Genomic DNA, 14842 nt, shown 5'->3' with positions numbered 1-14842 from the left:
GTCAGGGGGGAGCATCCTGAGAGCGGGAGGCAACCAACTGTCATGTGAACTCCATAAGCAACTCAGTGCTGGTCAGATGCTGAACTCCCGCATGTGATTTTATTGTCTTTCAATCTTAACACTATTGATAACATAATGAAAAAAAGACATCCTTAATTGTGTGTATTTTTACAGTGCAGTCCATTTTAGGGTAAAAGGTAAAAAAAAAAAAAAAGCAGCCTATGTAAAGTCTTGCTCAGGATAACAGAGAAGTGCTACCCCATGTTAATTAATAGCTTTACAGTGAATTGAATAAACTAACATGTAGCTACAGACCTCCCTTTAGCAGTGGCCTGAAATCAAACAATAGATACTAATTGTCTAATGAAGGAATATTTTAAGAGACTAGGCAGCTGGAGAAAAAAACTGGAAAGGGAAAAAGTGTAGTTACATCTACCATATTTCCCCAAGCATGTACTTTAAGGGACAGAAGATATTCACACACACTACTCTCCTGGGACATTCTTAAGTGCACAAGGTATGCTAAGTCCTGATGTAACTATGACTTCAGATTTGCTCCAGCCACAGAGCTCCCAAAGCATATGGAAGTTGGTCAGAACAGCCAGGTAACACTAAAAACAAGGGGAGCAGTCAAAATGGTAAGAGATTTCAGCTCCCTTTGAGCACTAAAACTTTCCTTAAACTGTTGCCTAAGCCATGCTATCAAAATCACTGCTGTTCTGCAGCTTTATATAGCAAGCGGTCAATAGTATCTGAGCTACTAATTAGACCTCAAGGATCAGACTGGATCAGCATCTCAAGACACATAAGAATCTTGGACAGCTGCTTCTGCTTCCTTCCCTGAAAATAAGAAGTGATATTAGTCAATATCAGACGATTACCCATTAGTAATCATCTGTGGTCTGTTTCAAAGTTCACCTCTTGTACAGCAACATTAAAAATGTGCTTCTATTCGTTAGTGAGATGAAATCTACAAAATTACCACATTATCATCCAAAAACCCAAGGCATCACCTAACCATGCCAACAGGTGACGTATGCGCATGATGCGCTTACTCCCATTCTGGGATGCAGAATCCCCAGCAGGATTAAAACCAGAGGGAGGTGGCTCACCAGCATCTCACATCTAAAATATTTAGACCCAGGAGAACTACACGTTAACTCTTGGAAAATCTAACGGAACCCCCTTTTCTTTCTAAGTCAATAAAATGAGTACTAGCTCACTTATGACCCTTCTAGGTGAAACGTTAAACAAAATTAAAAACCAATCCACATTCTGAGGAGGAGTTTGCCCCTTAGTCCTCATTTCCCATTCTTCACTTTGCTTCCTCATTAATTACACCAGCACTAGCAGCTTATCAGTGATGAGGAAGCTTCAGTTTTCATACAGCTTGGGAAACATACATGACTGCTTTCGAAGGAAAGGCCTGGTCTCAATGAGAAATCATCCCTCTTACACATTTCTCTTTTTTGCGACTACCTATCCCAAACCAATTAATCTCCATCCTCCAAAATTCTCCTCCTGTGATTCTTCCTGTGCAAAAATCCTTAATGATACATTACAAGAAGTTTGGAAGCATCTTCTTTCCCTTGATGGCCTGAAATCTCTCTTTCCTAATGTTCTGAGGACTTCAAAATACTGCAGTCAAATTACTATTTTGCTCCAAGAAAGAGAAACAGATCACTCTGGCTCCTGTAAGACTGATATCACAAAAGCCCCCTCAAGGGAATTACAGCTTCATAACATACAGTTGCCTATTATTTATTCCGTGGCCAGATTCTCAGCTGGTATAAATCAGGGCAGGTTCCTTGCCTGCAACAGAGTAAAGCTGATTTATGCCAGCTGACAATCTGGCCCTGCATGTGTTCCACTTGCACAATGCTAGTTTTTAAAGAAAGAGGCCCATTAAAGTGCCCCAGGCACATAAGAACCACACTTGGGTATTTACTTGGAAAATGTTGCTCTGAAGAGTAAGACTGTGAAACCTTCCTGCTGCTCTCTGAGTATGTACTGTTCAAATTAACTCGCTTTTCTAACAGAAGGAAGTCTCTAAGCCCTGACAGAGCCACCATGACCTCGGGAACACAAGATGGATTTTCTAATGTCTTCTGCATAGACCAGTTTTTTAAACTGAGTGTAAATGCTGAATTAAATGAAGCCCACAGGTATACCAATGCAATGTTTTGGAGGAACCGATCAACTGCACAGGGGGCAGAGGCTACCTTTCAAAACTTGTATTACTGGTGACTATAACCAAGCCAGAAAGAATCTGGTGTGACTTTCAAATCACTGGCTGAGTTTACGGCTTTGGCTGCTTGATAAGTTTTTCTTTTTTACCTTAAAACCTCAGGTGCCTACTTACAAAGCAGGGCAACAGTCCTTTTGAGGGTGTGGGCCAAAGTCCTTTTGTACAAACAGAAGGTATGTAGAAAATAGAAGACAGCTTTCTAATACTTCTGATTCCAGATTACCACTTCAAAGGCACAATGTTAACCCTAGGTGTCATTGTGGTGATGCATCTGCTGGGTTGTAAACTGAAGGATGCTTTAAGTGTGAGGAAGCAGACTCCTCTATCTGTTCCTGAAGTCTATTAATTTCAGTCAAATTTTTGCCAAAATACTACGCTGGGTGAGTGGAGAACTGGAATCCTGGAATCAGACTGTCAGGACTGTTAGTAATAAAAATTGTGGTTCCTTTGCATGACAGAAATTTCTGAATACAGCTTGTTATTATGATACGAAACAAAGACTAGAAGACACCAGTTATTCAGAGCACTGCCATTCCCACTCAACAAGTAGAAAACGAACACATGGCTACAGGTCAACCTAAAAAACAGTCAGGAAAATGTTTTTCCTGCCCCACAACAAGTAGAAAACGAACACATGGCTACAGGTCAACCTAAAAAACAGTCAGGAAAATGTTTTTCCTGCCCCACAAAGTGCTGTAACATTTCATACATTTTCATATTCACAACCAGAGTGAAACTAAAATCATGCGAAGTGGTGGGTGTGGGGGTGTTGGTGCATGCATGCACAACGAGTGACAGCCCTCCAATATCCTGGGGAGAGTGGATAGGGGGAGCTCCAGATTCAAATGTGCATTCTATGAGTCAGACCAGGCAATTGGCGCTGCCTTTCTTCCATCCTCAACCAGTGATTATTCTATTTATTGACTAATGATGATTTCTCTTTCTCTCTCTATCTTTCTAGATCAGAAATTCCACCGTGGACTAGGGGGAGAAAAAAAAAAAAAAAGGTCTTCCTGATGAAAGTTTAATGGAAACTGGTACATTTCCACAAATTGTTTCAGTTTTGACAAATCAGCATTTTCCCATGAAAAACACTGTCAAAAACTCTCAACCAGCTCTAATTCTAACCAGATTAATGCAGGGATGAACGCCAGCAGGAAGTTCTTGCTAAATACCAGTTGTCTGAGCAAAGGAAAACTACTCCTTCCCCAGATGATCTTCCCAGAGGTGAAAAGGCTTTAAAGACCATATGAAAAAAAGGACAGGTAGTTCCAGCTGTAACAACCACAATGGCTTTCAGAGCAAGAGAAAGAGCAAGGAAACAGCATATTAAAAAAAAAAAAGCACAAACATGGACAAATTGGCAACTAGTATTTCTCCTGCCGCTGCTAATGTTACTGTTCCTTAAAATCCGAAAGAGTTGCTAAACTTTGCAGCAATGCAAACAAATGGACATTAGTCCCTGACTCAGGAATTCCTATGTACTGTGGGGCAGACCCCTTAATACAGGCTCCAATTTAAATTCTGCTTAAATCCCTAGAAGTTAATGGACACAAACAGACAAGGGTATGCTGTCACCAGCAGAAACAGAATTAAGAAACTCCTGGTGAGATTTGTTAGTTCCAACTCCTACTTTGGACAAGTTTTTCATCACTGGATGGTGTTTGAAGTGGTTAGCTCTCTCTACATATCTTACCCTAAACATCTGTACAATAACTAAATCTGTGTTCATTCAGGCAGTAGGATATAAAAGGTCATACTCAACCACTGCCAGTGCTGCTGCTCTGTCTTTATGCCAGAATGAAGACATACTATGAAAAATAACTGTTGAAGACTTAGCTGGGTCACTGTGAACCCAGTCTTGCAAGTATTTGGTATTAACTTATTGCGTACAGTGGCATGCAGATCAGCGGCATTTGCCTTAACTACAATGCCCTGCCCCAGGGTGTATGCCCACTCCTTGCTGTAAAAGCAATCTATCCCCTGCAGTAAGAAGTTTCTCCACTGTTTCTTAATACAACTCTGACCACTTCCATCTGCCATTGACGTTAAACTTCAAAAGGGCTTATAACTCGTCTGTCAAAAACCAGGCACAGTCTTTCTGATTTATTTTGGTCTATTTTAACCTTCCATAATTAGAGTTCATAAAAAAGCACAAGTATTTTGTTGTGACCTTTTATTTTATTCTTGATTATAAGAGTTTAGAAAACAGTTCCCATTATCCTATAGGGAAAAAGAAAAAAAAAACCTCTAACCCCAACAAAATTTAAGGCTAAAGACCTATTAAGTAAACCAAAATCTCAGCACTAAATCTCTTTGACTAGGACTCAGCCCGCTTTCTTTTTCATAACAGGACTGGCTCTCCACTACTCCATGCTGGAAATCCCTTGTACTCTCCAACATCTGCACAGAACTAGTTGGTATCTCAGTCCATTTTACTGAGTTTGCAATGTTCTGGCAATACAAACTAGCTGATGTCCCTGGGATGTGCCTACCTGGTAATTTCCCCTGAGTCAAAAGGCTCCTATGTGGCTCCGCTGGTCTCCCAGCTGCCTCAGGACATCCCTTTTGTTCCTCGGCTCACCAGGTGCCAGAGGGGCTGTGGGGACCACGGGCAGACCAGGACTGTAGCGACTCACCTTCCTCCTGCTGGTCCCAGGACCATGGGGCCACAAAGGTGGCTGGAAGCCCTGACTTTCACTGCGCCACCAACACTCAACAGTCGCCATGCCAGCCAGTGTGGAGACTGCACGGATCACTGTCAGACCAAAATCTGTCATAGCACTACTGATAATACTTCATACCTAGCTGATACTAATGCAGCCTATTATGCAAAATCCAAGAGAGTAACAAATTGGGCCCAACCAGTTGGTTTTGCTCATTCTTGCTATACTGTAAGTGAGGCACAGCTCTTCTGAGGTCAGAGGAGTGACAGTGATACAAAGTGAATGCTAGCAAAGTGCATATAGCACAGACATACATTATTGAGAAAAAAAAAGTTCCTATGCCACAAATTCAAAAATATCATCTTAAAACTTTCCTGCAGAGGAAATACAAGCAAGCATGGGGAACTCCAACAACTGGTAGTACGGTGATACTACGCTCTTTTTCCTCCCCTCAAAAGAGCAACTCCTTTCTAAAAGCCTAGTCCTGAAAAAAAAAAACCCAAAATGAAACCATGAAGAATTTTCCTTCTGGTAAGAGCCTGACACCATCTTTGCTCCTAAGTTCAGAATTAACCTTGTCACAATGACAACTTTTATCAGCCACCTTTATAGCATACTGCATCTTTGAAACTGTAACAATTCATCCCAGAAAGGACTATTTCATTTTGAAGCAATGCTGTTTGGCTAAATGTAGGCCATATAATAGTAAGTGTTTATAAAATATAAGTGAAAAAATATCATTAATATGAAAAAATCTGAATTATTCCATTACCCTTTTTTTGAAATTACTTTTGAAACTGTTTCAGGAAACTTATACGCTATAACTCTATGTAACTCTACTAATGCTAATGGAACTACATTCATTTGCAGCGGCTTAAGATCTGGCTCATCATTTTTTATTAGAAACCATTCCTATATGGAATTCACCACCTGAATATTATAGAAGCATCTTAATGCCAAGGAGCTCAAAGTAGCAATTAAATAAAAGTGATTTTCAAAGTCTTAGGTATAAAAGTCTTAGAATTCAAGGATACCCCATAAATAGAAGAAAATGCAATAATATCTATGTTCTATTCTTACTTCCCTTCTGAAATAACTGGAAATTTTCCAGTTTTAATGGGGGCAGAAATGCATTTTAGATTCGATCATGTTACAAACATGTTCCACCATGTTTGTTCTCATACTTCCCTCTTGCAAATATCTGAAGCTCTAAATTTGATTCTGTTACTATAAAATTAACTGACTATGATATGGCTTTTAAAAAATAAGGAGACAATAATGCAAGTAGAGTTTGGCTGAATGGAGAAATTAAGTTCCTGATGTTCAGAAATGAACAATTATTACACAGATTATTCCAAGGAACAAATTTCTGGTTTTGATACCCCAAAGATAAATTACCGATTCATATTCACTTGGATACAGCAGCGTCGATTTCTTATGTGGGCAACTGCTGGTTTGCACTGCCACTTATTGATTAAATGCTCAATACAGCATTCACAATCATTCAGAAAAATCACACCTTGTCCCTTCATTCTATGGAAAAAAATTCAATTACTTGTGTGTAGTACAGGACCTGCTCATGAATTTGTGGTTTTGTCCAGAATCTTTATGGGAATGTGTCATTCCTGTCTAATATTTTGCTGTGAAGAATGTTAAAACGAAATTTTAGCTGGAGCTGTATTAACCTCTTCACCAAGAGCCAGCTGGTTAGTAGGCATAGCTGAGAATTGAGCTTTCCTGAGTCTGGTATCTCTCCTGCCCCATCCTCACTGAACTGCTGAGCTATTGATTATTATGAAGTAGGTAGCTCTTTTTACTGTTTTGTTTTCCCCCAAACATTTGGCAGCTCTAGTTTTCATTTGGATGCCAAATGACAACCAATATCCAAACCTCACACTTTCTGTCCCCACAGAACTGTTGTCTTCTGACCAACTCTCCCTGTTATAGACACAATAGAATCCTATGGTGAATATTAAAACAACTTTTGGAGCTATAGGATAGATTATCTGACAACAGGTCTACCCAGTTTTGTAGGGTGTAGATGACGATCAGTACGAAAAATGCTGAATTGTAACCACTCTATACATTTTTTCCTCACTGGACCTATGACAAGAAAGAAGAACAAATTCTTAAGCTATCTCCATTTTTAAAATCTGCCTGTAGTTTGAGACTGTCTGTACTGGCTGAGTGAAAAAAAGCTTAATAATAAATAACACAAGATTAACAAAAGTGGACCTTTTTAATTTAAAGCTTTTTGTGATGGGAAAAATTGGGGCTGGGGTCGAAATAAAAGCCATCACTAGTTAAGTACGATTTATATTAATCAGAAATAATAAAAATATGTATCAAAATCAACAAGAAGCTGCACACCTCAAATTTAAAATAATATCATTTTGAGCCCTGGGATGCCATAGTGTCTTATTCTTAAACTGGTTTTTTTTTTTTGTTGGCCCTAAGCTTCCATGAGTAACTTTGCAGGTATGTAAAACCTGTTGACTTTGACAGGATTATTAATGAAGCGTGAAGTTATTCATACCATACATAGCTATTGGCAGTAACTATACAAGAGCTATCTAGTTTATGTTATTATGTTTTAGCAACAATTTCGAGATCGTTATTGACCGTGAATGGACCACAAGGGAGAATCAGAGGGCACAGAGCAAAGTTTGTAGAAGCCCAGGTGTCTGCACATCTTATCTGAAGGCTAAAACTAGACGTGCTATCACAAGACTTCTCAGAAATCTACTTAATTCTTCAAAACTGTTTCAGATGTAGTTTTGCTGTAACCTGATGTTCTCTTTTTAGGTTCACCAGCTGTGCTGCAACACGATTTAGGGCCTAACCTCGCAGTTACAGATGTTGGTTCACGTAGGTGGGTTAGTACCGGTAGGATGGAGACTGAAAGCTCCTCAGGGCAGGGACCTTGTTTTTGCAGCGGCGCCTTAAAGCTCTCAGTACCTTCCAAATTATCCCATGAAGACTGCTGCCAGACACAGCCTCAAAAACCTATTTAAGGACGTCTTGGTAAAAACAGAATAAGGGATGTAAAGCGTCCCTAGAAGCAACGCGAGCACTAGGCGCCACAAGAATGACTGCCACTCTCAGTCCAACTGCTCGCCATCGCGGCTTAATTCCGCTGCAGGCAGAAACTCACGTATCCAGCAGCTCCGGTAAGCAGCCGCAGACCCACGCAGCAGCGAGCTCCGTGGCCACGCACGGGCCCTCAGCCCCGAGAGCCGGCACGGCACGCACCGCCTCAGGCCACGGCCCGCCCCGGGCACCTTCCAGCCCCGCTCCCCGCGGGTCCGCGGGCAGAGCTGGTCCCCGCCCCGGAGGACACCGCAGAAGCGGCGCCGGGGGCTGCATCCCGCACCCGCCGGCACGGGCCGAGGGGGGCGGCAGGCGCGGGCCGCGGCCGGCCGGTTGCCCCCGGGCCCGCCGCCCCCGGGCACACGGTGCGGCCCGGCACCAGGTGCGGGAGCTGCGGCGGCGGCTGCAGGGCCGGGCGGCCGCTCCCCCGCCGCCCCGCGGACAGCGGTCAGCTCCCGAGCCGCCCTCTCCGCGCTCCTCCGGCCGGAGCAGCCCCTGCTGCATTTCCTGCCCCGTCCCCTCTTCTCTCCCCGCTCTTCCCTCCCCGGACGGACCTCGGCTTTTGCCGCGACCCCCCCCACCCCCCCGAGATTCCCAGTCCTTTCTTCCCCGCTTAGTTTGCAGCAGGGCAATAAACAAGCACGCTCCCCCCTCCCGAAATGCTCCCAGCCTCAAAACTTTCTTAGCAACCGCGTCCCCCCCCTCCCCTTCCCGCGGCGGACGCCTGCCTCCCTCCCTCCCTCCCTCCTGCCCCGCTCCGTTCCTGCCCGCGGCCCGAGCAACTGTCAAGCGGGAGCGCCGGGCCGGCGCACACTTACCCCGAAGCAGAGCGGGGACCCAGCTGCCCAGGAGGACCCAGAGGCAAACGCGCAGCAGCAGCCGCCGCAGGCTCCTCGGCAGACGGGGAGTCATCGCGGAGCCCGATCGGCATAGACGGCGAGCCGCGGGCGGGGCGCGGGGGGCCGCCGGGCCGGGCCGGGCCGGGGCGGGCAGCGGGGGGAGGCCGCGGCGGCGGCGGCGGCGGCGGCGGCGGCGGGGCTGGCAGGGCGGCGGGGGAGCGGGCTGCGCGGCTCCGCTGCTCGGGACTGCGGGTGACTCACTGAAAACTTCACTTCGGCGCTGCAGGGGAAACAGGAAATCTTAAACTTCGCAAACAGCTGGGCAGGACTTCTTACTCTTACAGTAGTTCCTTCTCCCCCTTCCCACAGTCACCCCCTCCCCTGCGCTCGCCCTTTTTCTTTCTTTCTTTTTTTTTTTTTAACGTGAAACCTCACCCAGTTCGGTGTCAATCATCTGCCAGAGGCCAGCCCCTCTCAGGTCTGGCTCTCCCACCACAAGCGCGGCGGGGCCAGCCCCGACGTGCAGCCCGGATCCCGGCGCCTGCCTCCCTCCCGAGGCGGGGACCGGGGACGGCCGCCCGCCCGCGCTGCCGGGCCCCGGAGCGGCGGCGTGGCTTCCGAGGGGGCTCAAGGTCGACGGGGGACCGCCAGCTCGAACGGTTCCTTCTCCCCACGAGTTGACGAGGGCCCAGTCCTGTCATCTGGGACACGGGGGGCTTCCCAGAACTCCTCCTTGCATCCGTATCCCTGACCTTACCGATGCTGCCGCAGCCCATTTCCCCCGCTGCAGAACTGGTATCGGGAAGACGGACGTAAGGCCCAGATGAACCAGAGCAGAGGGCAGGGGAGGTTGAAGTCAGGGTAATAACAGGAGACGTTCACGCTGATGAGCAGGGCGCTCAGCTTGCAGATGTTGAAGCTGACGGACAATTTGTCGCCTGCCTCTTTTCTTGCATTTTGCTCCCAAATGGGCTGGACGCGCGCCACTTGGTCCCAAATGCTGCATAGGTGACACAGATGAAGTTCTTCTCCATCCCTCTCTGAAGCAAGTTTAGCTTTTACCAGAGATTTTCCCTTCTCCAGAAGGGAGAAATCATACATTGGATTCAGGGAATAGGACTGCACTGGTGATGCCAGCTTTGCATGGCCCAGGCAGAGACCGTAAGAACTGTTAGACTCTCAACCTGAATAACGCCTGAGCTTTCTGCCAATATGAACCCAGCCATTGCACAGCCAGCAGTTGCCATGAGAGTCATTTTTGGTTCACAGAGTCTTCCTTCCTCTCTGAGTTAAATGGCTGGGCATTGATTGAAAGATAAACTGATGCACATGGGGTTAATCTGAGGGTGTCTGTTCAAATTTTGGTGATTTGCTTTTGTCTTGGTTACAGCACTAGTTAGAGATACAGATCTGGGTATTTCAGAAAAAGGGCTAAGCCCTCAGGGGCAATATATGTAACCATGCTCTGAATGTCCCAGATAACTCTGTATGAATTTGGGAATGTTTGCATAATGCATTTAATTGGCCTATAACAGACATAAAAAATCTCATTGTGATTTTATGTAAATTTAGTTTTAAAAACTCCCTAAACGCATATTTTGACAGTGCAGTCCCAGTTTATGATGCAAATTCTCATAAACCTCTCCAAAAGCATTTTCCACCCTGCACCCCTTTTAAATACAGTCAAGATTCACTCAAACACAGTCGCCGCCTTCCAGAGGTAAGAAAAATGTTGGACTCCCTTTTGAGCGCAGACTGGAGTGTTCTTATCAGTTCCTGTGCACCAGCCCTGTGCTAGAAGTTGGCTGTGTTTTCAGTAATCCACTTAAACGAAAACATTTCTCAACCCTCATCAGTATATACTGTATGCTGTATACACTTCTCTCTCCGTGTAGCTGTCAAGCTGCAGGTGCCGAAGAGTTGCTGTTTTCTTACAAAGTTGGCTGTGTATACTGAACACTCCTGTTAGTTTTTGGTGACTAACCTCCAATATGAAAAGAAGCTTAAAAGCCATTAAATACAGATTTAATGTTACTGTTCAAACCTGCCACAATGCAGGCGTCACTTGGCAAGCTGGCCTCTGCCTCACTTGCATCCCTCTTCCTCGCACGAGTGCCATGGTTCTTCTCCCACATGGGCACCTTCTGACCAGTCTCTCTCATCCAGGCTCTGGCAGTAGAAGAGGGGCTTGCAGGAGATGGAGGCCTTGGGCGGGGATGTACTCAGGTCCCCAGTAGTCTCACATCCCTGACTGCAGCCTGGCATCACAGCCCCCCCACTCTCACATGAGGTGATAAACATCGCCTGTTACCCAGTAAGTGAGGAGTCTGCTACAAGTGGATTTCAGAAGTCTGATATTTCCATATAAGCATTGTTTTTATTTCCACAAACACATCATGCAGCGAGGATTGTGCTAACAGCTGCATTTTGGATGTTCAGAGAGTCCGTGAGAGTGGTAGGTGCTACTAGGAAGTTTTTGGTTGGAAGGAATATATCTTACCTGGATATCCTCAGTGAAGGAGTATCTTTGTCACCAAAAGTCAACATGGAAGTTGAAGTAAACCCCAATTAGGTTCACAGATTCATCCCAGACAGACTCATTAGCAAAAGCTCAGGTCCTGCCTTTTTGAGTACTGTAAGCTTCCCCGTTAGGGTCTAAATGCAGCTTTATCAGGATTTCCTGGACAACCAAATATATAAAACAAGACTAAGCTGGTCATTTCTTTCCATTTCCTTGATCATAGTTCCCAGTTCCCTATTTGCAGTTGGCAGTTTATTACTTACTTCTAGATTGAAACTGTGAATATTTAACCTCAGCCTGACTGAGGTAAGAAAGAGCCCACTTGGAAGAGCCACAGATTAAAGCTGTAAATAATTAACTCCAGCCTGACAGGGTAAGGAGGAGTCAGCTAATTTCAGTTTGTTACTCAGAAAGACAAAATATTGAGGTACTGAGTATTGTGTTTTATTTCTGAGCCGTAAAAAGAGAGAACCAGAACACAAACAAGCTAGTACTTCTTGTATCTGAGGGCCTCCTAGTGAAGACAAGCTAAGTGCTTCTTGCTGCAGTTTTAGATACATTTTTTTAAAACAGTCCATAAAAACTACTGAGTATGAATGATTTCTCCTTAGTATGCCAACCATTTTTCAGCTTGCAGTATCATATTTCTGTCAAAATCCCATGTGAACTGCCATGTTATTCTCATATGAAGAACACTTTCAAGCTTCCGCAAAACTTGCATTGTTACTAAAAACTGTCATTTCACTTTTAACCCCAAATCATTCTACCTGCAGCCAAGAACTGCTGATGGGCCCAGTAAAGCCATTATTTTGATTAGTTTATTAGCTCCAGTGTTGCTTTGTTTAAGAATCCCACAAGAAGCTACTTCCCAGATCCACTGACTCAGAATTAAATAAGGCCTATACAGCTGCACTAACACAACGTAATGTTCATGCCTATATAAAGCTGGCGTGTCGCTTAGTGCGAAGGCACCTTACCTTACTTTAGTTGTCTAAAAGTTAGCCTCAGAGTGAAGTACCAGGAGATGGCTGAGACACTAGCACCTTTCCTGCCACCTAAAGGAGCAGTCTCATTTAGTTGAATGTAGTGGGTAGTCCCAGATCAGGTTCAAGGACCAAAGGATGGAGGACAAAGGCTGGATGAACAGAACTGCCATTACGGTGGCAGCAAGCTATTAGGTCACCTACATTCTCTCAGTCATCAAAGGATGGAGAGGAGTCTAGATATTTTAAAAACCTCTAGACACATGAGCTGACGACAGAGAGCACAGTTAGCCCAGACACCTACTTTTTAGGTATCTGATGTTAGATGGCATGAATCCTAAAGAAAATGTTCTTTGAATTGTGTACATCATATAATGTAAACTACAAGATGCTTTACTGACTGGCAATCATTGGAATTACTGTCTGTGATTTGTCTGGAATGAAACGAAGCAATCAGGTACATAGTACGCTGATACTGCCTTGACGAAACTACTAATAACATAACTGGAATAAGTAGTTTGACCAAAATAAAAACATTGATGACTGAATAAGTTTTGTTATAACTACTTTGAAAAGAAAAATAGGAAATCTGCTTTCAAAAGTTGACAGGTCCCATTTTGATTTTTTGGCATGACACAGATTGTTTTTTATTTTGAAGCAGCCGATTAGTTTTTAAATGTTTTTGCTCTCTCCATGTTACATATAAAAACAAAACATGGGAGCAACACAGACCACTTTCATTTCACTGCAGTGAAGTAAGAAGTTTATTTTCAGGGAAATTTCGGCATTTCAGTTCAAATCAAAGTCAAATTTTGTAGCCCTGTATTATTTACAACCGCAAACTTCTGTCCCCTGCAGCGCTCTGTTCACAAAGCTGACATTTGCCTGCTAATTTTCAAATTGAGGGTGCTTGGCATGGAGTATTGGCCTTTCAGTGTTCTTGATAAAAGCTCTGTCTGTCTTGTGCATCATTTGCTGAAGAACACATAGTCCTCTTTGGAGTAGTGTTAAACTAATTGTGCCTTGTATCACTGCTCGCATCATATTTCTCTCTTAATTTAGGTTATCGTAGAGCACAGAATTGCAGCTACTATTAAAAGCAGTTTTCTTCTTTTGCATAATCACTGGTTTCAACTTGTTACTAATAATTTGCACCATTATGAGAACACACGCAGCCTCAAGCAAGGACATTTACAAAAGGTTACATTCACTGCAAAATGTTTTGAAAGACTCATAAAAAATGTTTGGACTTAACGCAGCATTATGCTTATCTCACAGATATAATCAAATTAAAACATCTGTTGTGTGTAATCATCTGTCAGAAGGAGGCAATCAGCTTGTTATCAACTGCTGCATACATCAGAGGCAACAAGAATAATGTTATCTTCAAGATTTATCTTAGTAATGCTTTCTGTACAAATCTCCTGAATGACACTTAGCAAAATAAAGTTTTGAAATATTATTCAAATTAGCACTAGACTCTCAGGGCACTGCTGTTCACATGATCTCTGACTTTTAGCTATAATGCAAATCAACCACTTTTAAGCTTCACTGAATTGGCTTGCTCTGTGTTTACTGTGTATGTATAAATACCCCCAACAGTAAAAGCAGAAGTACATTAGTGTCAGAAGAGGTATCGTTCCCAGAGTGCTTCTGGCCCTGCCAGAATCAGGAAGCACCATTAATCTCACCACACAACCTTTTACATGATGAATCCCATTCTATTTTTCCAAAAGCAAAGGACATTTGGAGAATTTGATACTGTTTTCTTCAGTTTCTTGTACTTCTCACAATGGGTATCATCAGAGCTGGGGAAAAACCTTGCACATTTTCATAAGCATCTTCTATCTTTTGTCTTAACTCTTTTACATGTACAAACAACTAGTAAAACTAAGTCTAGATGAAATGGCATTTTTAAAAGACATGGAAACAAATTATTACAGATATACTTGGGAGATAATTTAAAAATATCATTACCTGTGGAACCTGTCTCCATTACCACATAATTTGTAGTATTTATTATCATCAAAGCTTGTCATTTTAGGCTCTTCATTAGAAAGAATTTGAACATTAGATGCCAAGCCTCAGAAAATATCTGAAGCTATCAAAGAACCTAAGTAGCATAACACAGAGGCCCTTCTGTTTCATTTTTCCCACTGGAACAAAAGGGAGTTGTGAATCTATGATAGAGTATATCCCTAAATCTAATCTGAAAGAATCCCAATACTTCAACCGCAAAGCCCCAGAACCAAGGAAAGTATCCTCCCACCCCACCAAGCAGAAGATCGTGTCTGTGTTATTCAGGAATGCAGTACACTGATGATGTTAAACTGACTCATTTGACTAGGATCTTTAAACAAATTTATTTGCAATAGCACAGCTGTTCCTTTCAGGAAGGAAATGCATGGTTCCATAATTTTTATCTGCAAGGCAACTTTATGATCTGTGGTCACAGGAGGTGGCTACTGTGCTTTAGAGGTCAGAAGCAAGCAGTA

General features: G+C 43.5%; 1 protein-coding gene across 1 annotated transcript in view; it reads right to left on the bottom strand.

Moving 5' to 3' along the window:
* Positions 1-9254, bottom strand: part of TGFBR2 (transforming growth factor beta receptor 2) — a 66539-nt gene extending 57285 nt beyond the window's left edge. The window contains exon 1 of the mRNA XM_075053000.1: positions 8823-9254. Within this exon, the coding sequence (XP_074909101.1) occupies positions 8823-8916 (94 nt within the window). The 5' untranslated portion in view covers positions 8917-9254. The remainder of the gene's footprint in view (positions 1-8822) is intronic.
* Between the last annotated feature and the right edge of the window lie 5588 nt (positions 9255-14842).

This window comes from Buteo buteo, chromosome 2, assembly GCF_964188355.1.
Source record: "Buteo buteo chromosome 2, bButBut1.hap1.1, whole genome shotgun sequence".
NCBI lineage: Eukaryota > Metazoa > Chordata > Aves > Accipitriformes > Accipitridae > Buteo > Buteo buteo.
This window is presented reverse-complemented; position numbering and strand designations above follow the sequence as displayed.